The 27,340-nt window shown below is 42.6% G+C and overlaps 1 protein-coding gene across 2 annotated transcripts in view; it reads right to left on the reverse strand.

Annotated features, from left to right (window-relative positions):
* The window catches only part of MTHFD1L (methylenetetrahydrofolate dehydrogenase (NADP+ dependent) 1 like), a 228,139-nt gene that overhangs the window by 103,412 nt on the left and 97,387 nt on the right, over nucleotides 1-27,340 (reverse strand). For both annotated transcript variants that reach the window (XM_032258828.1, XM_032258829.1), the window contains exon 20: nucleotides 19,835-19,946. In XM_032258828.1, coding sequence (XP_032114719.1) covers nucleotides 19,835-19,946 — 112 coding nt within the window. The remainder of the gene's footprint in view (nucleotides 1-19,834; nucleotides 19,947-27,340) is intronic.

Consider the following 27,340-nt stretch of genomic DNA (forward strand, 5'->3'; position numbering starts at 1 on the left):
AAAAATAAAATGTTATCAAATTACTGCTTTCTACCTATGATGGAATACGTCTATCTCAGGATGGTCTAGGGTATTCCTCTGCTATCAGTTCTCTCTGTCTTTTCCTCTTCACTATTGTGCCAGTATTAACTGTTGGGTTTTTTTTTTTTTTTTTTTTTTTTGAGACAGGGTCTTGCTCTGTCTCTCAGGCTGGAGTGCAGTGGCATTATCTTGGCTCACTGCAACCTCGGCCTCCTGGGTTCATGCAACTCTCCTGCCTCAGCGTCCCGAGTAGCTGGAACTACAGGCGTGCGCCACCATGCTCGGCTAATTTTTGTATTTTTAGTGGAGACAGGGTTTCACCATGTTGGTCAGGCTGGATTTGAACTCCTGACCTCAAATGATCCACCCACATCAGCCTCCCAAAGTGCTGGGATTACGGGTGTGAGCCACCATGCCCGGCCGTATTGACTGTTTCGCTACAGTGTTATCTTGTTCTGATATTTAGAATTAGGTAAATCACCCATCATGATTCTTGAAAAAGCTTTTAAATCCATCCTCATGAATTCATTCTTGCAGAATCTAGACAAATGCTATGATTAATTTAACCACGAAGCTCATCTTCCTCTGCAGTTTTTACAGTAAATGCAGTGTAGTATAGTGTGCATGGTACAGTATAGTCATTTTATAGTAATATATGGGTTAATTTGACAGAAGAAGGATGATTGTTTAATACCAGTTATTCCCACCCAAGAATATATGTCTCCATATTTATTCCGGCCTTGATGTTTGTCTTTCAATAAAATGTTATAGTTTTATTCTATGTGCTCATTTCTTCCTAAATTTATTTTCTAAGTAACCTGTCCTTTGGGGGACATGTATAAATAGGACATTTGCTCCATTACAAGTATGTATTTATTGCTAATAAAAAGAGAAAACTATTGACATTTACATATTCACATTACATCCAGTAGCAAACTAAAACTTTTATTACTTAAAATAAATGTTCAGTTGACTCTCTGGAACTTTCTAGTAATATGATCTTTCTGCACATAAATAACAAATTGGTCTCTTCCTTTCCACTATTTATAATTTTTGAAATTGTTCTTATTTATGCTTCAGAAAAATGATGAATAATAATGGTGAGTACAGGCATGCTGCTGTGTTCCTTATATACTGGATGTACCTTTAGGTTCACACAGTTTAATGCAATGCTCGCTGTTAGTTTCAAGTTTTCAGTGTTTCCTAAATTCTTCTATTGCGTGAAGTTTTCCTTTATCATCCACTTAGATACCTCTTTTATTCCTAGTTACTTCTTTACTCTTCTTTATTTTGATCTAGATACCCAAGCACTTTGTAATTTACAATTTACTTTTAATCTCAGCAGTTTTTAAATTGACATTATTTATACTGAAGCATTAATGGCTAAGACAACATTCATAGCTATGGCTAGCAGGAGGCTTGTGGCTTTTAGAAAGACCTAATAATCTGTTTTTCTTCACCCCACAAAAGATGTTAAGAAAAATACAGGAAGGTTCAGCAAATGCACCTTCTTTAGCAATGGTTAGTTTCCCAATATTCCAAGCTCAAAATTCTATTACGGTTTCTTTGTATAAGAACAGCACAATATGGTAATTATAGCAAACATTGCTAAAAACTTTAAAACGACCCTATATAATTGTAGTTTCCTAAACTATAGCTTATAGAGGGAAGGGATAATTTGACTCTTTTTCAGTATCCTCAGGTTGAATATTCTTGGCCAAGATAGGGTAGGACAGCAATCATCTAATATAATTTTAAAGTTATTACGTAATGGATATTTTTAAAAATCCTCAAAAAGCTTATGTATTTTATGAATTTCAAAACTTCAGTTTAACCTCTGGATCACATTTTAAAATCATTTAATGTTAACTTTCATAGCATGATAATGTTTCAACAAGGATCTTATTTTAACTCCACATTTTATGATGGTAAGCAGAACTACATTCTAAGCATATTACTCAGAATCTACATAAATCATAAGCAGGGATGGGCTGAATATCTCATTGAAAATCAATTTACATCTTACAGCACATAGAGAAACAGTCAAGGTCAGATTAGACATCCCTAGAGCTCAAACTCCTTCAAAATGTTTTACATTTTTTTTTTTTTCTTGAGACGGAGTCTCACTCGGTTGCCAGGCTGGAGTGCAGTGGTCTCGATCTCGGCTCACTGCAACCTCCGCCTCCCGGGCTCAAGCAATTCTCCTGCCTCAGCCTCCTGAGTAGCTGCGATTCCAGGCACCCGCCACCACACCTAATTTTTCTATTTTTAGTAGAGACAGGGTTTCACCATGTTGGCCAGGATGGTCTCAATCTCTTGACCTCATGATCCGCCCGCCTCGGCCTCCCAAAGTGCTGGGATTATAGAGTGAGCCGCCGAGCCTGGCTACTTTTTACCTTTTTTTTAAAATTTAATTTAATTACTCTTTTACCTTATTTATTTAATTGCTGCTTCAACACAGCACTTGGCAAATATGCCTATGTTCACCATGAAAAGCCTAGTGGCAGTGCAGACAGGTCTAGCAGCAGATAAATCATTCAGTTACCAGAAATGTTACTTACTAGTTTCTCATTCAAGATCAGCCTGACCAACATGGCATAAACCCGTCTCCACTAAAACAATACAAAAATTAGCCAGGTGTGATGGTGCGCACCTGTAGTGCCAACTACTCAGGAGGTTAATGCAGGAGAATTGCTTGAACTCGGGAGGTGAAGGTTGCAGTGAGCTGAGATCGCGCCACTGCACTCCAGCCTGGGTGACAGAGTAAGACTCCGTCTCAAAAAAAAATAGGTTTGGGTTTATTCAGAGACATGGAAAACACAGAAAGGTTTGAGCAGAGGCCAGGTGTGATCTGATGTAGGCTTGGAAGGACTGCTCTGGGGGCATCACAGACTCAGCGGTCAGGGTGGGGTGGGCGTGTCATGGGACAGGAGTGCATAGATCATATGTATCCTGAACTGAGAGCTAACAGGACCTGGCGACGGACTGGGGTGGAGTGTGAATAAAGAAGAGGGAGCAAGAATGATGCCAAGGGTTTTGGCAAAGCATCCAGAAGAATGAAATTGTCATTAACTGAGGTGGGAAGGCAGGTTTGGGGCTTGAACAAGGGAATCAAAAATATGGTTTAAGAATTTTAAGTCTGAGGGGTCTGCTAGGTATTCACACAGCATCTGGATGTCTAAAGCTGGAGTTCCAGGAAAGGCCCCTGTCAGAGGTACACAAGTGTGGAGATGGGTGTTGAAGTGGTGAGGCAAGGGTGTAGCCAGCAAAGAGCAAGGGCAGAGGATGAGCCCTGGGCACTCCAAGGTTTCATGCACCAAAAGTGGCAGTGAAAGAGCAGCTGGCAGGAGGCGGAGAGCCAGCAGGAGCTGGTGTTGAGAAAGTACTTTAGGGAGGAGGAAGGGGAAAGGGGAGAGGGCGCCCCATCACATGGGGCTAAGAGCTGAGCAGGATGAAGAGCAAGAATTGACCATCAGAGCAACAAAGAGAACACACACCCAAATAAAAGGTGAGAGAAGTGGAAACCTGTACAAAGTGATGAGGAGAGAGATGCAGATGGAAGATAAGCCCTAATTACGCCAGTGAATGCTGCCAGAGGATGATGGTGGATTCGGGGATGTGGGGAGCAGACGGAGGAGAAACTGTTTCACAAACTGACTCTTAACAGAAAATATAGCTTGAGTCAGTGCATTGTCCTGTACACAAAAGCACTAAAGGAGGAACCCAGGTAACTCATCACAGTACAATTATCACTGACTTTTTTTTTTTTTTTTTTGAGATGGGGTCTCGCTCTGTCACCAGGCTGGAGTGCAGTGGCGCAATCACGGCTCACTGCAACCTCCACCTCCCAGGTTCAGGCGATTCTCCTGCCTCAGCCTCCTGAGTACCTGGGATTACAGGCACCCACCACATCAGGCTTATTTTTGTATTTTTAATAGAGCCGGGATTTCACCAGGTTAGCCAGGCTGGTCTTGAACCCCTGACCTCAAGCGATCCTCTGCCTCAGCCTCCCAAAATGCTGGAATTATAGGAATGAGCCACCAAGCCCAGCCTATCACTGACCTTATATAGGAGAGGTATGGAGGTATTAGAACAAAACATGAATATATTTATATGAAGACACCACATGTGATTTGAATTTTCTTATTTACACAGAAAGACTGCCTGATTCTTTTACAAAGATTAGAACATTAACAAAGTATAGTTATTACTAAAATTGTGTTGTATTACGTTTCTGCAGGATATTACCAATCTGATTTAAATTGTTCCTAGGTGAAACTCCTCCTCAAGAGTACAGAAAGATATGAGCAAGAATGTTCACTCATCACAGCATGGTTCGTAACAATGCAACAATCAGAAACAACCTAAGTATCTGTTGACAAGAGAATGGATAAACAGACTGCTAGGTGCAACCACCTGAATGATTGGTAGAAGTCTGATTAAATGTAAAAAGCAGGTTAGAGAAGATCCTATACACAATACTACATTATTTTTGCAAATTTGAAACATTTTGCCTCTTTTGGTGAGAGAAAATCGGACTTTAAATTAAAAGCCTTGTTTCTGTTTTTCTTCATAATGTATTTGGCATGGTAAGCATATTAGAACAGAGGCCGCTGGCCAGACGAGGTGGCTCACACCTGTAATTCCAGCACTCTGGGAGGCTGAGGAGGGCGGATCACTTGAGGCCATAGATAACCAACAAGGTGCAGAGCCTTTGTGTAAGCACATCTTTGATTTGTGGGTCCCTTGGTTGCATTCTTCTTTTTTTGTTTGTTTGCTTGGTTTTTGGCTATGCACTGCCATTCCAGTGGGCGGAGGGTTCTGGAAGCCTAGTTTCTCCAGAGGACAGATTTAATTTTCATGATGGCAGGTTGCACTGATTTAGAGTGGTATATAAAAATTAGTGGAGCTGGTGCTGTGGCTCATGCCTGTAATCCCAACACTTTGGGAGGCCAGGGCGGGCAGATCACTTGAGGCCAGGAGTTTGAGACCAGCCTGGCCAACATGGTGAAAGCTGAGACAGGATAATCACTTGAACCCGGGAGGTGGAGAGTGTACAGTGAGCTGATATTGTGCCATTGCACTCCAGCCTTGGTGACAAAGCAAGACTCCATCTCCATAAAAACAAACAAAAAAAGAGGCCTCCTACCCGCTGGTCCGAAGCCCCTGTTAGGAACTGGGCCGCACAGCAGGAGGTGAGCAACAGGCAAGTGAGCGTTCCTGCCTGAGCGCCACCACCTGTCAGATCAGGGGTGGCATTAGGTTTTCAGAGGAGTGTGAATGCTACTGTGAACTGCGCATGTAAGGGACCTAGGACTAATGCCTGATGATCGGAGGTGGAACCGTTTCATCCCAAAACCATGGAAATTTTGTCTTCCACAAAACCAGTCCCTGGTGCCAAAAAGTTTGGGGACTGCTGTATTAGAACACAACACGCACAGTAGGTCAGATGTAGGTCTTGGGATTCCCCATGACAGTTGGAATTTAAGGGTTATATCACAATGCAAGTTAATTTAGAGTTTTTCTGTTTTAAATGAAAAGTCCTGGATTTGGGCCCTTAGATGATGTCCTGACATAATAACACTGGTAGTAAAGCAAACATATTTCTAAAAGTTTCCCAAGTTCTGCCATTACTGACTAGCACTTTGGTTAAAGGAAATTAATTTAGAGTAGTGATCAAATTCACTATATGAAACTATAGACTGTACTTGGCTGGTGAAAGTAGCACAAAACAAGGGAGCTACTCCGTGTTTCAGTAAGGTTTGCCTCTGGTTTCTCTCCCCTTGGTAGTGATGGTCTTTCCCAAATAAGGAGTCAAATCCCTCAAATTTCGTTTAACATCCCTTTTGGCACCAAGAGTATATTTGAGATATCAACTATGCCAGCTGAATTTAAGACCATATGTCTTTAATTTTAATGCTGAATGCCACCAAGGAGTCTCTGCATTGTTGCTTGATGATTTTCACACTGGAGTATCTTCTTTTTTGAAGGCTGAGGCAAGACAGGGAAAGGCAGTGAAATGGTATGATGCGCTAGTGACGTGCTATTTCCCAGTGGGTCCTGCTATCTCCAAGGTAACAATGAAATGTTTTAAACAAGCCTTTCTAGAAGGATTACTTTAACTTAAAGGAGCGTCTCTTCTTTTTTTGTTTTTTTTTTTTTTTCCTGAGACGGGGTCTCTCTGTGTTGCCCAGGCTGGAGTGCAGTGGTGGGATCCTGGCTCACTGCAACCTCCGCCTTCCTGGTTCAAGAAATTCTCCTGCCTCAGTCTCCCAAATAGCTGCGATTACAGGTGCATGGTACCATACCTGACTAATTTTTGTATTTTTAGTAGAGACGGGGTTGCACCATGTTGACCAAGCTGGTCTCAAGGGATCCACCCACCTCTGCCTTCCAAAGCATTGGGATTATGGGCGTAAGCCACTGTACAGGGCCTCAAAGGAGATTTTTCAAAATAATCAGAGCCCCTCTCATTTCTCAGATTACCTCTCTGTATAATGGTCCCGGACGTCTTTGTGTGAGGAGGACATACAAGCAGCAGTGTTTCCTATTGTCAAAATTCAAATTCCTCAATGAGTTTCATTTACCAAAAGAAAAAAAAGATTGAAAAAAGTATACACACAGAGGCATTCATCACTTGAAAGAATGAATTACGTTTTGGAAGCCTTATCCTCCAAGTAAAGATCCTTGGCATCTTACAGTGGTAACAGCAGCTGCCAACCCCTGACTCTTCTGCTGGTGCCACAGTCCTTGCCTTCTCCAGCATCACTGCACACCATGCCTGAGACAAGCCTGGAGGTGCTGGAGAAACCTGGATTTCGGGGAGGTGAAGTGACCTACCCATGGTCACAGACAGCACATGGCAAAGGGCAATTCGAAACCAGGCAATTGGAGCCTGCAACCTAATAGGCGTAGCTGCTAAGAAGAAAATCATCTCCATTATCTGGATTTTCACTGTATTGTAGCAGAAAATGACACATAAATTATATTGGCATCAAAATGAACTAAAAAAATATTACTCTAACTTAAATCCATCGAAACTTTGAAAGATCAGGTTGTGAAATGTATTAGTGGCATGGTGATCTTTAATTAAGAAATTCTGTTCCTTATTTTATTTTATGTTCTTTATTTATTTTGAGACAAAGTCTCCCTCTATCACCAGGCTTCAGTGCAGTGGCGCAATCTCAGCTCACTGCCACCTCTGACTCCCAGGTTCAAGAGAGTCTCCTCCCTCAGCCTCCTGAGTAGGTGGGACTACAGGTGCTTACCACCATGCCCAGCTAATTTTTTTATTTTTTTTTATTTTTTAGTAGGGACGGGGTTTCACTGTGTTGGCAGGATGAGGTCTAGATCTCTTGACCTTGTGATCTGCCCACTTCAGCCTCCCAAAGTGCTGGGATTACAGGTGTGAGCCACCCCGTCCAGCAGACACAAACAAATTCTAAGATGATTAAAGTCCTGAATGCAAGAGACAACATTTATAAGGCAATACAAATGATTACTTTATAACCTCCAAAAGCAGAAATCATAAAGGAAAAGGGCGTACAAGGAAAGGTACAACAAGCATATTTAAAAGATAAGCCATACAGGGGAGAAGATATTTGTAACTCATAATGGCAAAGTATAATCAGAGTCTATAAAGGATTTCCGTAAATCAGTAAGACAAAGGTAAATAGCACAACACAAAATAGACACTTCACAAATGCCCAGAAACAGTCATAAAGATGCTTAACCTCACAAGTATAATGAACTACCATCAGATTAGCAAGAGCTAAAAAAATCTAACAATAGAAGTGTTGGGCTAGGCGTGGTAGCTCACGCCTGTAATCCCAGCACTTTGGGAGGCCAAGGTGGGCAGACCACCTGAGGTCAGGAGTTCGACACCAACGTGGCCAGCTTGGTGAAACCCCATCTCAACTAAAAATACAAAACTTAGCTGGGTGTGATGGCATGCACCTGTAATCTCAGCTACTAGGGAGTCAGAGGCAGAAGAAACACTTAAACCTGGAAGGTGGAGGTCACAGTAAGCAAAGATCATGCCATTGCACTCCAGCCTGGGCAACAGACTGAGACTCTGTCTCAAGGTAAAAAAAAAAAAAAAAGGAGAGTCTTGGGACAAACGTGGAGAGGTTAGATCTCACACAATTGGTAGTGATATAAATTGGTATAATGTTGCAGAACAACTTGGCTTTATTAGGTTGTTGCTAAGTGCACTTTTAACCCCCAAAATCTCACTCCTATATATAGTCCCTAGAAGACCTTTTGCACTAAATCTCAGAGACATGGACAAGAATGTTCTCTGTAGCATTACTTGTAAGAGCAGAACACTGGAAGCAATCTGAAAGCCCCTTGATAAAGAACGCGCAAATGCACATGCTACATGCACGCAGAGGAAGACGACGCAGCAGGCAAAATGAGGCTTCTTGGATCACAGTGGCGTAGACAAATGCAAAACTGTTATGTTGCACAAAAATATCAAGTTATAGAGCAGGAGTTGGCTAGTATGGCTAGCATGACAAATTGAGTTTTGTATGTGGCCTGCATCCTTTTATTTTAACATGTTAAATTATTAAATCTTTAAAAATTAGTTATCCTTTTAAAAAGCTCTTTTTCTTATTTTTAAAACTTATTTATCCTTAAAAAAAAAAAAATCCCCTTTCCTTCTTTTCCTTCCTTCCCTTCCCTCCCGTTTTTTCTCTCTCTCTCTCGACAGAGATCCACTCTGTTGTCCATACTACCTTACCAAGTATCTAGGTGTGATGATAGCTTGCTGCAGCTTTAAAATTTTGGACTCAAATGATCCTCCCACTTCAGCCTCCAGAGTAGCTGGGACTACAGGCACGTGCCACCATACCTGGCTAATGTTTAAAATTTCTTTTATAAAGATGAGATCTTGCTATGTTGCCCAGGCTGCACTTGAACTCCTGGGCTCAAGCGATCCTCGCATCTTGGCCTCCAAAAATGGTGGGATTATAGACATGAGCCACTGTGCCGGGCCACCTTTCAAAATGTTACCAACAATATCAAAAGAGTATTATTTCAACCCATGCGAAAATTACACGAAATTCAAATGTTAGGAACCATTAATAACACCTGTTGGAACACAGCCAGTTTCATTCCTAAACATGGACTAGTTTATGAATTCATTTTTACCTATGGCTGCTTTCTAAATTGAGTACCTGAGACAGAGACTCTGTGACCCAAACTACTTATGATCTTGCCATTTACAGAAAAAGTGCACTGACCTCATTTTAGAACAATGCAGAGAGTTAACACCTATTAATATGTAAAATTTGAAAACATAAAAAATACCAGAAAAGGACCCCAAAAAGCTGCACATTTGTGGTTCTAATGTGCAATGAGGTGCCGTGAGGCACTGCAGCAAACTCAGAGGCACTGTGGGATATTTCAAATTTTTGAGGGAAATGCAGCAATAGAGGACATCCACTGGATACTGCAAATACTGCTTCAACAACAGTGCTCTACATTCCTTTCAACGACATCATAGATTTGCAAAGCAAAGTTTTTGGGAGGTACTGCAGCAAAATGCAAAAATCATGTGAAAATCAACGTGGAGAAAGAAATGAGGTGCAGGCGTCAACTGGTTACAAAGGGTCAGAAGTTGTCTGGTGCCCATCTATAACCCAGCAATGCCCACCATTCCTTCCCGTAGGCTTCAGGACAGTATTACCTGGTTTCCCTGATGATAAGCATTCTTCCTGAAAACCCAAATCTGGAAGGAATAAACAATCTTCTTTGGCATGGATGAAATTAGCACTGTTTGGCTTTGTAGGCCCCAGACAGGCAGGCAGCTTAATTTTTTCCTTGCATATTCTGGTCTCCAGAAGTATTGCCCTTTGTCCTGCTGGTAATGGCATGGTAGAGAGTGGACCAGCAACTGGGCATCTGGGGATTTCAACCCTGAAAACAGTGGGTCTGAGACTGCTGTGTTTTTCCTCAGTGTCCACCCCAAGTGGGTCTTCCTGCTACTCCCTTCACTTAGCTGCCCCCCCCCACAACTTGGCATCTGAGCAATTGGCGAGGATGTGCCAGGCCTAGGTTCAACCTGAAAACATGCTTGGCTATTGTCTTCCCTGGTCCTTTCAGATCAGTTTGGCTGCAATTGTGGCTCCTGGGACCCTCAAGCGTGGCTGGGAAATCAAGTTAAAGGTGTAACTGCCTTAAAATGTGCCAGTTTATGAGCTAATTAGACTGGTTCTCTCCAGAGGTAACCTGCCAAGAAGAGATGCTATAGATGTTACTCTTATACTGTAGAACATTGTGAAATCAGATTACTTTAAAATGATGTATTACAAAGTTATGGGAAAAAGCAGTAGTGACGATGGAAGCCCAAGGCTTAAATCCCAGCTCAGTCTTACAGTAAATATGGGTACAGTGTTGCCACTCTTCGTCTGTAAAATGGGAGCGAATACCCTCCAACCTGTGTGCCTGACATGGTGGATAAAAGGATTAAGCAAAACAATAGTTTGTAATTTATTCTGTCAGAGCAAACTGCTGGTAAATAAATGAAAGGGAATAAGTTGATTAAAAATACAATTTTTTTAAAAATAAGAGAAACCATAATAAAACAAGTTTGCAATTTATAATTATACACAAAAGATGTTATAAAAATAAAAATAAAAAAGAAGTTCTCTGGTGCCTGACAAGGGCACACATTTCATTCATAATGACTGGTGGTAATTTAAAAATGAAACGATACTATTTTTTCCTTTGAATTCATACATATTTTTTTTTTTTCAGATGGCTACTAAGTTGAAAGGACTTAAACACTCATTAGGTTGTTTGGACCTAACCATTTAATAAATGGACATGTTAGGTATTTCTCTTGGCCGGGGGTACCACGAAAAAAGTTGCTAGGTCAGTAATGGTCATGAGAAGAGAAAGTCCGAGAAGCTCTGCTACAGATCGTCAGTGCACATGTATGTATGTGCTCAAAGCAGAAACACATACCCAGAAATGATAACCACTCAAATCAGGAGAAAAGCAGAAAAAAGAACAAGATCAGGGAGGGTCCACAGGAACTTCAATTGTGTCTCTAATATTTGATTTTTTTTCTTCTCTTTTCTTTTTTTTTTTAAAGACAGGGTCTGGCCGGTCGTAGTGGCTCATGCCTGTAATCCAAGCACTTTGGAGGCCAAGGCGGGCGGATCACCTGAGGTTGGGAGTTCAAGACCAGCCTGACCAACATGGTGAAACCCCGTCTTTAAAAAAAAAAAATTAAAAAGAAAAAAAGAGAAGACAGGGTCTCGCTCTATGCCCAGGAGACTTGAACTGCTGGGCTCAAGTGATCTTCCTGACTCAGCCTCCCAAGTAGCTAGGACTATAGGCATGCACCACCATCACAGCTAAACATATCTCTTTAAATAAAAAAAAAAAAAAAAAGAAACTAATGGACACATGGCAACATGGTAAGATTTTGATGAAGCCGAGTGGTGGGAACATGGGTGTTTGTGATATTACTTTGCATACTTTCCTGTTTAGTGTATATGCAAAACATTTCACTTTTGTTTTTAAAGGACATAGGAGCAGCTTGAAAGAGGGCTACTTTACACAACAGCACAGAGAGAGAAAGGTGAGGTAAGACAAAGGCCGAACAGAGAGCAAGGGCAGGACAAGTTTCAGCACCAAACCACACAGGAGAAATGAGAGCTCTGCAGACAGTGCAAAGCAACCCTCCCTCGGTCCGGCCTTCCTGAAGACAGGGGCTGAAAAACACAACCCGTGCTGAGCAGTTTCCTGAGCTAGAACATGACCTTCAGCCAGAGTCTCCAGTAAGCCAGCACTTCTCATCCTTGATTTAATTATGAATACATTTACAAAAGGAAGAAAACCCTGGAAGTACCATAATAACAAAAGTGGATCCCAGGCTGAGATCAGTGTTTTTAAATAATGTAAACAGGGCGAAGTCTGGGAGAATCAAAGCTTAGAGCTGTAGGATCAACTGATGTCAGATTTCTTTTTTTTTTTTTAAGGGTGGATGAAATTATGAGAATGTTTAGTTTGCTTTGGTTTTCTTCTACCAAAAAGATGGAATATTTAGAATTTCAGGGCAATACAAGCGGAAAGAGAGAACAAGCCACTAGTTGGGTATAGCTACCAACAGGGTCCTCTGAAGGCCAAGAACACTGATTTAAAACTGTCCCCCAGGCCAGGCGCAGTGGCTCACACCTGTAATCCCAGCACTTTGGGAGGCCAAGGTAGGCTTGATGGCCTGAGATCAGGAGTTCGAGACCAGCCTGGCCAACATGGAGAAACCCTGTCTCTCCTAAAAATATAAAAACTAGCCGGGCATGGTAGCGTGTGTCTGTAAACCCAGCTACTCAGGGGGCTGAGACAGGAGAAGCGCTTAAACCCGGGAGGTGGAGGTTGCAGTGAGCCGAGATTGCGCCACTAAACTCAAGCCTGGGAGACAGAGTAAGACTCTGATGTCTCAAAAAAATAATAAATAAATAAATAATTAAACTAAAAATAAACTGTTCCCCAAAAATACTGGTTGAGAGGTAGAGCAAGGAGACAGATTGGGACTCGATAAGGTCATCTTTAATCAGCAACCTACTCGGGAGGAAGGAATGTTAAATTAAAAGAGAGAAAAGAAAAAAAGGACCAAAGTAACCCACGACTGTTGGCGCATATTATGATATATTGGCACAGCATAGTTATAGTGGTACTTCCTATCACTGTGACCATCTGCTGTACGCAGGTCACCTGAAATTCCTCTTCTTTTTTCAAGATGGAGTTTCGCTCTTGTTGCCCAGGCTGGACTGCAATGACACGATCTCAGTTCACTGCAACCTCTGACTCCTAGGTTCAAGCGATTCTCCTGTTTCTGCCTCCCAAGTAGCTGGGATTACAGGTGTGCCCCACTACTTTCGTATTTTTAGCAGAGACGGGTTTTCACCATGTTGGTCAGGCTAGTCTTTAACTCCTGACCTCAGATGATCCACCCACCTCAGCCTTCTGAAGTGCTGGGATTACAGGTGTGAGCCACCGTGCCCTGCTGAAATTACTTTTTAATGGGAGAGGGTGGCAACCAGGAAAAGAGCATTGAGAAAAACACTGAGGGCACAACGGAGCCCTTGGGTCACATACTCTGTCACTTACTTTCTGATTGATCGTGAACATGTATCATCATCTTGCTAAGCTCTCATTACATCATCTGTAAGATGAGGCTAATAACACTGATCCCACAGGCAGCTTTAAGGATTGAGTGAGAAGGTATATGATAGTCTCAGCACTGGTCTAATGCTCAGGAATGGCTCAGAAAACAGGGGCGTGCTTAATGAAAATATTAGCAAGGCTTTGTTTCCCAATCCCATTCAGTTTGTCTTGGAACTACTATGTCTATTCATTCTGATCTCTAAATCCTAATCCTGAAATGTCTGAGGCAAAGATCATCCTGTGTTTCAATTGGGCACTTGTCATATTTCTGCTCTGTTGCATGCGTGTTTATGCTCCTGTGCCCAGGAAGCACCTGGGGAACACACCCGGGTCTGCCTGATTCTCTACAGAGAGCAAGCAGGAAAGTTGCAATTGATTAAGTAGCTTCTTGACAAGCAGCTCTGGATAGGGTAATAAATGCCAAATGTGTACCAGACATGGAAAGCTACCAAAGCATATACTGCTGTAGAGTGAAGAAGGTTAAACAATACCCACTAGGCTTTGAGATGTGCACCCACAGTTCTTTATCTTTCTTATGTCACAGTCCCCTGTGAGAATCCAAGAATTGTGTAAGGTTCCCCAGGTTAAAAAAAAAAGGTGGCCAAGCGCAGTAGCTCACACCTGTAATTCTAGCACTTTTTGGGAGGCCTAGGTGGGTGGAATACTTGAGGTCAGGAGTTAAAGACCAGCCTGGCCAACATGATGAAACCCTGTCTCTACTAAAAATATAAAAATTAGCCAGGTGTGGTGATGTGCAGCACATGCCTGTAATACCAGCTACTCAGGAGGCTGAAGTAGGAGAATCACTTGAACCCGGGAGGCAGAGGTTGCACAGAGCCGAGATCATGCCACTGTACTCTAGCTTAGGCAACAGACTAAGACTCCATCTTAAAAAAAAAAAACAAAAAAAAAAACAAAGAGGTATATATAGTCATATGCATGAATCTATTTTTAATTATGGGAGGGAGTTGTATATCGAAGTCTGTCCATGGGTCCCCCAGTGGCTGGTGACCCTCAGTTAATGACACCTGCCTAGCATACACAACTGCATTCTGCCCTCCCCTGTAAAGACAAGAACTTTATCTGAAAACTGGAATCAAAACCAACTGAGAGAGCAGAAAACAAATTTAAAAATCCAAAGTTCACGGGTAACTTTGAAATTCCTACAGTTTAAACATGAGGTCATAATGTTTTTTAAATCCAGGAACTCAATACTGCTTTTTCCTTTCTTTCTTTCTTTCCTTTTGCTTTATTCTTTAAATGTAACACATGAGTAGAATTTGATGCCAAATATCTGTTTGCCTTTACAGCATGTAAATGGAAGTTAGGTGGACTCCCATGAGGACTGCTGACTAATGGAAGAAACAGCCACAACGGTGATCACAGCACTTATGGAAAAATCCTCATGGAATGTTTTGCAAATTCATGCAATTATTTAAATAGATGTCACTCTGTTTTAAGTCTAAATGGACTATTGATTCCATTATCTTAATTATTCAGAATAGACAAAATAATTCCTTATTTGCGTGTGCTTTTTGTTAGAACAAAAATTAGACTACCTCAGCAAAACCAGCAATATGGAAACAATTCTAAGAGATGCTAATTATTGCTTAAAGTTCTTAGTTAAGAACGTTAGCTAATATAGTACTTAATCAAGTGCATTGTACTTACCACTGAAGTTCTTGTCTCTCATGTCACATCATACATTACTGCAGGGCAAGAAACCTATCTTACTCATCTTTGATTACCAGTTCCTAGCTGATAGTACTTGACATATAGCAGAAGCTCAATACATGCTCAATAAATGGGCAATGAAGTCAACTATTTCAAAGGACTAAAATACATTTTCAATTACTTCTTTTCCAGAGTACACACAGAAGTGAAACTGCTCAAATATTTGTTCATTTTCAGTCCTACCTAGAAATTCCACCGGATTGCTCTTTTGCTGCGAATCAACTTTTTAGATCCTCTGCCTATTTTTCTATTAGATTATTTGTCTTCGCTTATCAGTCTTTAGTGTTTTATATATTCTCAATGCTAATCATTTGTTAATTATCTTTGCAAACATTTCCTTCCAATCTGTCACTTGCTTTTTAATCTTGTATCTTTGATCACATACAGTTTACTTTTTAATGCACCCCAAATTATCAATATTTTTCTTCTCAGTTTGAGCTTTTCATATTTTAAGAGATCTTTCTCTATTATGAGGTCAGAAAGATAGTCCACTATAAACAACTTTTTGAAGAACATGAATTCCTGCTCAGACTACAGATACACCTCAGATGCGCCGACTGCATTCAACTTCTGTAGAAGGATGTCGAAATGAAGCTCTTTCTGTCTCACTTTTGTTTCGGGCCTTGAATCGGTGTCAATTTGCTCATGTGCCAAAGGATGGTACTGGCTGACCTGGCAGGGTTTGTAAAGCAGTTTGAAACAGATTTTGCATGCCTTAACCCACTGAGACTTCAAAAGGGTTCACAGGTTAGAACCCAGAGAAGAATTTCTTCAAAGAAAGTAATCTGTGCCACATCCACCTCCCCTCCCAGTACCCAATGAAGAGGATGTGAAGTCGCCTCCTTCTCCTTTTCTTATTTTTATTTTTTGTTAGAGACAGTGTCTCTCTCTGTTGCTCAGGCTGGAGTGCAATGGTGTGATCTCAGCTCACTGCAACCTTCGTCTCCTGGATTCAAGCAATTCTCCTGCCTCAGCTTCCTGAGTAGCTGGGACTACAGGTGACTGCCACCACGCCCAGCGAATTTTTTTTGTATTTTTAGTAGAGACGGGGTTTCACCATGTTGGCCCGGCTGGTCTTGAACTCCTGACCTCAGGTGATCCACCCTCCTTGGCCTCCCTACTTCCCCCTTTTCTTAAGCCACAAGTGGCTCAAGTTATGTCCCCAGCTAGAGGTCAGAGATCTGTGGTACCTGAGACCAGGTGTGGAACCAGAGGTAGGAAAGTCTAAATGAAGTAATGCTCAGAGGGCTTCTGCCAAAAGTGTGAGGGCCTTGGTGGCAGAGGCCACATGGGCACCATCTCACGCCAAAGCTTCAACCTAACAGGGGTCAGGGCCAGCCTAAATGCAAGACGAGTGTGACAGAAAGCTACCTTCCCCTTCCCACTGTCAGCCAGAGGAGGCCCAGATGAGGGAGGAGAGAAGCTCAGGTCTGAGTGGCATTTGGAGTTTTTGGTTTTGATAGAAAACTGGATATACATTTTTAATTTTAGGGACTGTTCTTATGATAGAAAGTGACCAGACCCATTAAAAAATGTGTATGTTAGAGGGACTAGATATTAACGTCAGTTTACAATAGTTTTATAAACTTACAAAAGTATATAAGTTTGTAACTATTACAAACTTCATCCAAGGGCAAGGAATGAACCAGACCCACAGTGCAGGCTTGACCAAGCAATGGGCAAAGAACTGTCTTCTGACCACGCCTCATTCCCACTGTCCAATACACCGCTTGTGCCGCCAGCAACACTGTCTCCTGACCACACCCCGCTCCCACTGTCCAATACATGGGCTTTGCCACCAACAACGGCGTCTCTTGACCACGCCCCATTCCCACTGTCCAATACATTGCCTGTGCAGCCAGCAACATTGTCTCCTGACCACGCCCCGTTCCCACTGTCCCATATACTGGCTTTGCCGCCAGCATTCCAATGGAGTCACAGGATGGACACACCACCTTCGTGAGAGTTCAACGTTACAGGGCTAGAGTTCCATGGTACATATTTATGAATATATGTCACTGCCATCACATATTTAGACATAATAGAGCACGGTTTTCAGACATTAAAATATATTTATACATCTATGTTCACAGCAACATTATTCAAAAGAGCAAAAGGTGGAAACAATTCAAATGTCCAATGAAGGATGAGTGGATAAACAAAGTACGGTCTATCCACATGATGGAATATTATTCAGCCTTAAAAGGAAGAGAATTCTGACGCTCGCTACAACATGGATGAACCTTGAAGACATTATGCTAAGTGAAATGAGTCAGTCACAGAAGGACAAATACGGCATGATTCCACACATAGGGTATTCAGGAATCAACTTCATTGAGACAGAAAGTAGAAGGGCACTGCCAGGAGCTGTGGGCAGGGGAAGAGGAATATTTAATGGGCACAGGACTTTGGTTCTAGAGCTTGGTTGCACAACAATGTGGGTGTACTTCACTACTCAATGTACGCTCAAAAATGGTGAAGATGGTAACTTTTATGTTATGTGTATTTTATAACAACTATAAACAAAATCATTCAAAAAAAAAAAAAAAAAAAAAAGATCTAGAGAAAAAAGAAAATGTGACCTCTATCAATAATGTATCAATAGTGGGGGCAACAATGACAACCAGGGGCGGCTAAGAGGAATTGTGTCTTACCAAGTGTCAGGCGCCAGGACTCCGCCCGACCTGCATGATCTCACTGATACTTCTCAAACCTACCAAGTCCTTTCGAGAGGGAAGCCCTATCCAAAGCCCTATTTTACAGGTAAGGAAGCCAAGGAAGAGAAGGGTTAATGTGCCCAGTGTTATCTGTGACTTGCAAGCAGTTGAGGTAAAACCTGACTTTAGGGCTGGCCCTTTGAACCATCTGGCAATGGACAGATTCCATCCTCATGAAAAATTCCCCCACTTACAGCATCTTAGACTAGACGGGATCATAGAAAGAATTAACACAAGTGCTGACCTGTGTATAGTTCATGTTTTATGAAGCACTTTCTCAGTTGATACTACTCATTAAAATACTGGAAGTCACACAGATATTCTCTCTTTATTAAATAAAAAATTGAGCCCTAGAGAAAGTAAAACACACTATCAGTCAGGGCTCCAATTCCACAGCTTCTACCTCTGAGTCCATGGCTATCCATATCCAACTCCTCATCTGGTCCGACTTCTCACTTTTCAGATGAGATAACCTACAAGGGACACACCCAGAGAGGCTAATGGCTTCTTCAAGATCACACAGACAGCCTGTTTCTTTTGCATCCATCATCAGTTTATATCTTGAAAAATATTCTGCCATGATAACATGTACTTTATAAATATGTGTTTGACAAAGTAAGAACTGGTACACGCAGAGATCTCTGTCAGCATAAAATAGAGTGCTTCCTTCTAGAAGTGACTTTATTTGCAGAGCTGATGCATCAGAACCACCACTTCACTTAAGCACCCAACTTTCTGATGCCCGGCCTCACCCAGCCTCCTGGTCCATTAGTTCTACAATTAGGCAGTGATCAATTGAGCACATTCACTTAGACAGCATGGTTAGCCACTCTTGCAGTGGATTTGCTATCGAAGCAGCAAAGTACATGAGAGCTGCAGAATACAGATCATGGAGGAATGGAACTCCATCAAGCCTCATCTGATCATGACTGCCTGTCCACAAGGAATTCTTAAGAGTCTCAATAACCCTGAATGAACTTTGTGATATCTGAGCCTAAAATGCAGTGCTAAGTTCTTTTGTCCAGCACACTCTTTTCTAATAAAACAACTCTTTTGGGTTTGATCAGAGGCTGATGATAAGAGCGAAAGAAGAGATTGCTATCCTGATTATAAGCGTTCATATGGTTAAGGGGAATTATCTGTTAGCATGAGAAATCTGCCAATGCAATTCCTCATAAGTCAGATGAAGGGACTCTTCCAAAAATGCCTGTTTTGGTTTTGTCTTTGTTTCCTTGCTGCCTTAATATCATGGGTGGAACTGGGGCTGGCACTGACTAAGTACCTAAGAGAGCTGCCCCTTCTTTCTAGCTGGAATATGCAAGAAAAGCCAAAGAAGAACAGGTTCTACAAAGAGCTTGACAGCAGCAAAAGTTGTACAGTTCTACCAGTGAACGTTTCTAAGTCTACTGGTTGGGTATCTCTCCTACATTAGCTCGCAAAAAACAAGGAGAAACTGTATATGGAAATAAACCCAGGACTTCAAGTTATCAGTACTACATAGTAAGGGTAGTAATGGCTGACAGTCAATGAGCACTTTCTCTTATTAAATTACCATTAGACAGTATGCTCCACAAGTGCAGGGACTAAGGCTGGTGTTCTAATTTTTATTTATTCACAAAGGCAGGATCTTGCTATGCTGCCCAGGCTGGACGTGAACTCCTGGGCTCCAGCAATCCTCCTGCCTCAGCTTCCTGAGAAGCTGGGATTACAGGTACGTGCCACTGTGCCTGTCTGTTTTGCTCACCACTGGATCCCTAGCTCTGAGGAGCATGCCTTCTAAGTGGTAGGTTCTCAAACAACATTTGCTGAATGACTAAAATATCTCATTTAGTTTTCATAAAAAGCCTAAAGGGTTTAACACAATATTTTTATCACAATTTTACACACCAGAAAACCAAAGCTCAGTAGTAATTTAAATGTGTTCAACGTCACTCAGTTTGCAAGAGTCAGAGCTTATACTCAAACCCATATGCGCTTGATACCAGAATCTACGATTCAAGCACAAGCAGAATTTCATGAGTACAGACCAGACCTTAGTGCTTTTCCATTACTGAGACCATCTATGAAAGAGGGGGCCTGAAAGAATAGATTTCATGTCCGTATAGATATCACTCCAATCTAGTCAGCATCCTTAAGATTTCTTCAATATCCAACAACAACTAAACTTAAAAGAAATAACTTACCTACGAAGCCTTCTTCACCAACCAGTTTCAGGGCAATTTTATCAGCCAACACTGAAGAGTTGCCATGAGCAATGTTAGCAAACGGGCCTGCATGCACAAATACAGGTGTCCCCTAGAGAAATGGAAGAGTAAATCAAAATCCCAAAAGACAAATGGAAGCACAGAAACCAAGATCAATTTGGGGCAAATAACGTGGGAAAGCTTTTATTAACACTGCATATTTAAGGCATAAATCATTCAAAGACAGTCAAAACACCCTGACTCAATCAAAGGACCAAATTCCCTATGGATTCTAGAAAAATGCTATTCTACATTTAATTCTGAACCTGAGAGACAAAACTGTGAGAATACAATCATTTCCTTCCAAAATACTGTTAGGCCATTTTGTTAGTTGTCTCAGTGGCCATGAAATACATTATTTACCTTATTTTATGTTATTGTGCACTATATTTTTAAAAACAATGGAATTAAACCCTGATGGTATAAGAGCTATATTTATTTATTTTTTTAATCAAGAAAAGATTCCATTCAAGAAAAGGATAACCATAAAAATCAATATAATTGGCCAGGCAAGGTGGCTCACACCTGTAATCCCAGCACTTTGGGAGGTCAAGATGGGCAGATCACCTGAGGTCGGGAGTTCAAGACCAGCATGGCCAACATGGTGAAACCCCGTGTCTACTAAAAATACAAAAGTCAGCCAGGTGTGGTAGCACACGCCTATAATACCGGCTACTCAGGAGGCTGAGGCAGGAGAAATGCTTGAACCTGGGAGGTGGAGGTTGCCGTGAGCTAAGATTAGGCAGGAGTTGTGGCAAGCTAGTCACAGAATAATTACATTTATAGGCTGTTTATATTTTAATAATAAAAGTGTCCTTTCAATTTTTAAAAGTTCCATTTAAGTCTTTCTTGTTTAATTGTCTTACATGTTAGAAACCTGTTAAATGCCCAGGTGCAGTGGCTCACACCTATAATCCTAGCACTTTGGGAGGATGAGGCAGGTGGATCATCTGAGTTCAGAAGTTTGAGAACAAAGCCAGCCTGGCCAACATGACAAAACCCCATCTCTACTAAAAATACAAAAATAAGCCCGGTGTGGTGGAACACACCTATAATCCCAGCTACTCGGGAGGCTGGGGAAGGAGAATCGCTTGAACCTGAGAGACGGAGGTGTGCAGTGAGATCACACCACTGCACTCCAGCCTGTACGACAGGAGACTCCATCTCAAACAAACAAAAAGAAGGAATCTGTTAACTATTAAGGTAACAGAAGCAAAAACAAATAAAAAGAAAAAAGATAACAAAAGCAAAGAAAAATTTCACTCATAGTAAAATGCTACTATAATTCACATTAATAAAAAGGACAAAATAAACTAAGAGAATCGTCAAAAATTTTAGAGTTTAGTTATTTGAACAAAATCTGTCTATATTCATTTTTAATGCCATTTCTGCACTTTTTCCTTTTCGGATAGACCTTACCCCTGTCTGAAAAGAATTCATCTGCAGGCATTAAAATGGTCTGGTGTTATTCATATCCTAGCCAGGGCCACTGGGGTCTGTGCATATGAAGCCTTGGCTCCACCTATGAAAACACAGGCTGCCCTTTCACTGACATGAAGGAAGGCAGGGAGTAAGGGTCAGAGTGGGGGGCTGTGAGCCACAGAAAATTCCCATGAAGCATGACGGGCTGTTAGCCAACCACATTTCAAAGATGAGAAGGTGAACAAAACAGGAAGAAGAGACGTGAAAGAAAACTCGTGAGAATGAAAAAGGGAGAGAATAATCAAAACCACCATGTGAGTTCTCTGTTTACCTTTCTTTGTTTTCTCTTTTTTAAGAGATTTAGCACAAGCTATTATACCGCTCTATTTACCTTTCTCCCAAAAGTTCTCAGGAGGGAGAATATAGGGCCCTGATCGGGTCACACAGATGTATATGGAAATGAACCCAGGACTACAAAACCCAGGGAACAGAGGCTGGGTGTGAGGGTTCACGCCTGTAATCCCAGCACTTTGGGAGGCTGAGGTAGGTGGATCGCCTGAGGTCAGAAGTTCGAGACCAGCCTGGCCAACACAGTGAAACCCGTACTAAAAACACAAAAATTAGCAGGGAGTGGTGGTGTGCTCCTGAAATCCCAGCTCAGCTACTTGGGAGGCTGAAGTACAAGATTCGCTTGAACCTGGGAGGTGGAGGTTGCAGTGAGCTGGGACCACGCCACTGTACTCCAGACTGGGTGACAGACCAACACTCCAACTCAAAAATAAATAAATAAAACCCAGGGACACATATTTGTAGATACATAAATATGTATGTTTGGTGTTTATATCTCTGTCTTTTCTCACTTCTATCTAGATAAACCTTTTAAGTGTTCTGAAGAAAACATATTTTAAAAAGCTTATGTCTCTAACACCTCCTAACCTTGCTGGTCTTCTGATGTCCTTGCCCATAGTAAGCTAGTGGAGCTGGTCAAAGCTTAACAAGGACAAGGTTACAGGCTCCACCCTGGATGGGCAGGTGGCTTTGCTCAGCTGCAGGCTGCCATCTGTTTGAGAGGCACCCAGCATGGGTCTCCGGGGGCACAGGCGGTGGGGGCTGAATCCGCACAAGCACATTGCTGTTCCTGGGACAACCACTCCAAACAGCTACAAGGTCCTCAGCAACATTTTACTTTAGAAAAGCAAAGGACTTTTATCCTTTGTAGCCACTCTCGTATTTTTCAGGATACTAAACCTATTAGCAAAAGCATTTTTTATTTTTAATTGATGAATCATAATTGTACATATTTATGGAGAACAAGGTACAGATCTAACGTATGTATCCACTGTGGAATGATTATATCAAGCTAGCCAACATATCCATCACCTCACAGATTTATCATTCTTTCTAGAGAGAACATTTAAAATCTAAATTTTAACATTTAAAAAATATACAACACCTTTTTTTTTTTTTTTTGAGATTAGAGTCTTGCTCTGTCACCCAGGCTAACTGGAATTTTGCATTATTTAGTCAACTTCTCCAACCCGCCTCCACCTCTGATAACCACTATTCTACTCTTTACTTTGCAAAAACACTTTATATATTTATATAAATGTAGCTTTAGCTAGAAATCACAGAATCAGATAATGCTGAGAGCAAGAAGAGGCCAACTTCTCACGCAGAAAGTTAAGGCCCAGAGAGGGCTAAGGCAATTCTTTAAGGCCACAAAGGAAACTAATAGCTAAGCCAAGATTAGGGCTCCAGAATATCAACAGTTTGAGCACTTTTTTTTTTTTTTTTGAGACAGGGTCTCACTCTGTCACCCGGGCTGGAGTGCAGTGGCGTGATCTCAGCTCACTTCTACACTTCATGGGTTTAAGTGATCCTCCTGCCTCAGCCTTCTCACGAGCTGGGACTACATGTGCACATCACTACGCACAGCAAATTTTTGTATTTTTAGTAGAGACAGGATTTCACCATGTTGACCAGGCCAGTCCCAAACTCCTAAACTCAGGTGATTCATCCGGCTTGGCCTCCCAAAATGCTGGGATTACATGAGTGAGCCACTGTGCCCCGCCTGAGTACTTTTTGTAATGTAAGCTAAACCTGTTATTTCTGTGCTGATACATCAGAGATTCAGAACCCTTAAGAAGAAAATAAAAGTGAAGGCAATAAGAACTGCTTGGACAACCCAGTCCACTAACTCATTTGTTAAATGGAAGCTACACTTTCTATTTCTCAGGTTTTCGGAGTGGGAAATATCTCAGAAGTGTGAGTGATTTCTAATAGAGAATTATTCAAAACAAGAAAATTATGATCCCAAATAGTAAGTATTCATCTGTGAGGGAGAAGTGTTATGAAGGAATATCACATATCTTCATATTTTTTCTCTTATTTATTTATTTATTTATTTGAGATGGAGTCTTGCTTGGAATGCAGTGGCATGATCTCGGCTCACTGCAACGTCTGCCTCCTTAGTTCAAGCGATTCTCCTGCCTCAGCCTCCTGAGTAGGTGGGATTACAGGCATGCGCCATCATGGCCAGCTAATTTTTGTATTTTTAGTAGAGACAGGGTTTCACCATGTTGGTCAGGCTAGTCTTGAACTCCTGACCTCGTGATCTGCCCATCTCGGCCTCCCAAAGTGCTGGGATTACAGGAGTGAGCCACCACACCTGGCCTAACTTATTAATAAACAGGTATTTTTTTAGTGACACATGGCTATAGAAAAAAAATATATGTATTTTTAGGAGAATGTAGTAAATATAATAAGCATTCATTTAAGTATTCAACAAGTCTTTACTGAGCCTCTGATAGGTGTCAGGCACTTTCTAGAAGCTGGAGATGCGGCGGTGAAGGATGGAAAAGGTCCTGCTCTCATCCTGGTGGGAGGAGAAATCCAGAAAACAAGGAAATAGGAAGCTCTCAGCATTCTGCCATGCACTGGAATGCAGCACAGAGGGGTGGGGACTGCATCTTCCTGTGGCTTCCCTGAGCAGCTGATGCTTATGAGACATGAGACCTGAGGAAGGTGAAGGAGCTGGACATGCAGATATCAGGAAGTGACCCAGGTAGTGGTGTCAGCCATGCAAAGGGGCTGGGCAGAGGATCAGAGATGAGGATAAGGGACAGGGAGAGGGAAGAAGCCAGGGCCAGGTCCCAGGAGCTTTTCAGAGTAGGGTGGAAACATGGGTAAATCATGGAAGGACTCTCAGCCGGAAAGCAACAGGACTTAATTAGGTTTCAATCTCTATGGCTGCTGAGGAGGGGGAGCATTTTGGAAGAAAAGAGTAGCAGCAGAGAGACTAGGTGGGAGGCTGCTGCACTGCTGCAGGTGGGGCACGCTGGCAGCTGAATTAGGAAGGAGGCATCCAGCACTGTGGACAGAGCAGTCACGTAATCACAGAGGACTCTGCAGGGATGGAGAGAGGAGGGGGGAAGGGAAAACACGCCTCCAGGATCATCCTGGGGTTCTGCTCTGAATGACTGGGTAGGTTTCAGGGAAGAAGTGAGGTTGGAAGGAAGTGGGAGGTGGGTCCTAGTTTATGTATCAGTTTGAAATGGCTTTTACCCACCCATGTGGCTCCTGGTAATCATACCCGCAAGTCTGAAATTCCAGGTTCATGAGATTCCAAACAAGAGTTTGGGAGTCATCACCTGGCTAATCCTGGAGGAGAACGGGGTGAGAAAAGTGAGGGGTCATCAGAGAATCCAGCAAAGCTGAGAAGCAGCGAGCAGGCCTGGGGTGGGAAAGACCCCTGAGGCCAGAGGAACCAGGTGCTACAGAAGGAAGACGGGTAGCTGTCAAACTCTGCTGAGCTTCTCTGAGGAGGGCAGGGCAACAAAGACTTGGTGTCTCGGGGGACAAGTGATCCGGATGAGGGCAGTCAGGATAGGTGGAACCCAAGGTCAGTCAACATGGAGACCCCAATGACAGACAAGAGCCGGGCAGGAGCTAGATGAGGATGCAGGGGGGTGGGAAGCTTTTGAAATGTTTTTGTTTACTTTTGAAGATGGCCTACCTCTGAGGACATGTGCATGCTGGCAGAATGATCAGAGAGAGGAAAGATGGGAAGGGCAAGCTGCAGCAGAAGGGTGTGGCCTTGGCACCTGTGCATCCTGCACCCCTCCCCCTCCCCCAGGGCTGCAGGCACCTGTTTAAAGGTGCTCAGTCCTCCCTTCCTCAGCTCAGAGGACACGACACCTTCAGGCAGCAACCTCACTGGGCACCTTCAGAAATAGTCCCCTCATTTCTTTCTGCTCTCTTTTTTTTTTTTTTTTTTTTTTAAGCTAGAGTCTCACTCTGTTGCCTAGGCTGGAGTGCAGTGGTGCAATCTTGGTCACTGCAACCTTTGCCTCTAGGGTTCAAGCAATTCTCCTGCCTCAGCCTCCCAAGTAGCTGGGATTATACATATGCACCACCATGCCTGGCTAGTTTTTTTTTGTATTTTTAGTAGAGATGGGATTCACCATGTTGGCCAGGCTGGTCTCAAGCTCCTGACCTCAAGGGATTTGCCTGCCCCAGCTTCCCAAAGTGCTGGGATTACAGGCGTGAGCCACTGTGCCTGGCCGGTTCCCCCATTTCTGTCATATTGGTTCTGATATGGTTTGGCTCTGTGTCCGCACACAAATCTCATGTGGAATTATAATCTTCAATGCTGGAGGAGAGGCCTGGTGGGAGGTGACTGGATCCTGGGAGTGGATTTCCCCCTGCTGTTCTCATGTTCGTGAGTTCTCACGAGATCTAGTTGTTGAAAAGTGGGTAGCACTTTCTCCTTTGCTCTCTCTCTCCTGCTCTGCCATATAAAGACCTGTCTGCTTCCCCTTCGACTTCCACCACAATTGTAAGTGTCCTGAGGCCTCCCCAGCCATGCTTCCTGTAAAGTCTGTGGAACTGTGAGCCAGTTAAACCAATTTTCTTCAATTACCCAGTCTCACGTAGTTCCTTATAGCAATGCAAGAATGAACTAACACAGGTTACTAACCAGATCCTCGCTCTTTCTGCCTGAGATTGCAAAGCACATTGCTGCCCAATGCTTCTGCACTCAAGGTAACCCTCTGTCCACATGCTCTTCAAGACACATGCATGGCTCACCTCCTTGGTTCACTCAGCTCTGTGCTGGTACTGCTTTAACAGGCGGGCAGGCACAGACACACACCCCGCGTTACTCTGCCCCTCCTGGTCTCTGAGTTTTCTTCTCCAGACCTTACCGCCAAATAACATGCTATGTGTTTACTGTTTTGCCTTTTGCCTGTCTCCTTCACTGAAGTGGAGGTTCAAGAGGGCTGGTATGTTGAATAGTGCTCTGCTGTATTCTTAGCCCCTAATATATTGCACTGGTCCATGTGATGCTTTAAATAAATATTTAATCTTCACTATAACTCTGTTGAGTTAGCTGTTGCTACTTTGACCATTTTACAAGGGAAAAAATTGAGGATGAAATATGAAATAATTTGCCCCAGGTTATGGTTAGAGTCTCACTCTGTCACCCAGGCTGGAGTACAGAGGCACAATCTCAGCTCACTACCACCTCTGCCGCCCAGGTTCAAGTGATTCTCCTGCCTGTCTCCCAAGTAGCTGGGACTTCCGGTGCATGCCACCACGCCCAGCAAATTTTTGTATTTTTAGTAGAGATGGGTTTTACCATGTTGGCCAGGCTGGTCTCAAACTCCTGACCTCAAGTGATCCACCCTCTTCAGCCTCCCAAAGTTCTGGGATTACAAGCATAGGCTACCGCACCTGGCCAAACTCAGCTTTCTATCAGCTAAATGAATAGAATGAACAGACTGACATTCCACCTGCCTTGCTGCTGTGTTCCCCCAACATTATTTGCCCTCTGGTCACCTCCAGCAGCTCCTTTTGTCCCACTGCAGCTTGAGGACAAATAGCTCATTTGTACCACTTGACAGCACAAATTTTCTCCCAATTCCCATGCTGACTGACATGAAAGGGAGCTGGGGATTGGCCATGGTGGGATCAGTTATACCATGGAAACTGGCAAATGCTATAACCAGGAATTCTTCTTTCCCA

This window comes from Sapajus apella, unplaced genomic scaffold, assembly GCF_009761245.1.
Source record: "Sapajus apella isolate SASKATOON/1434 unplaced genomic scaffold, GSC_monkey_1.0 scaffold105, whole genome shotgun sequence".
Lineage (NCBI taxonomy): Eukaryota > Metazoa > Chordata > Mammalia > Primates > Cebidae > Sapajus > Sapajus apella.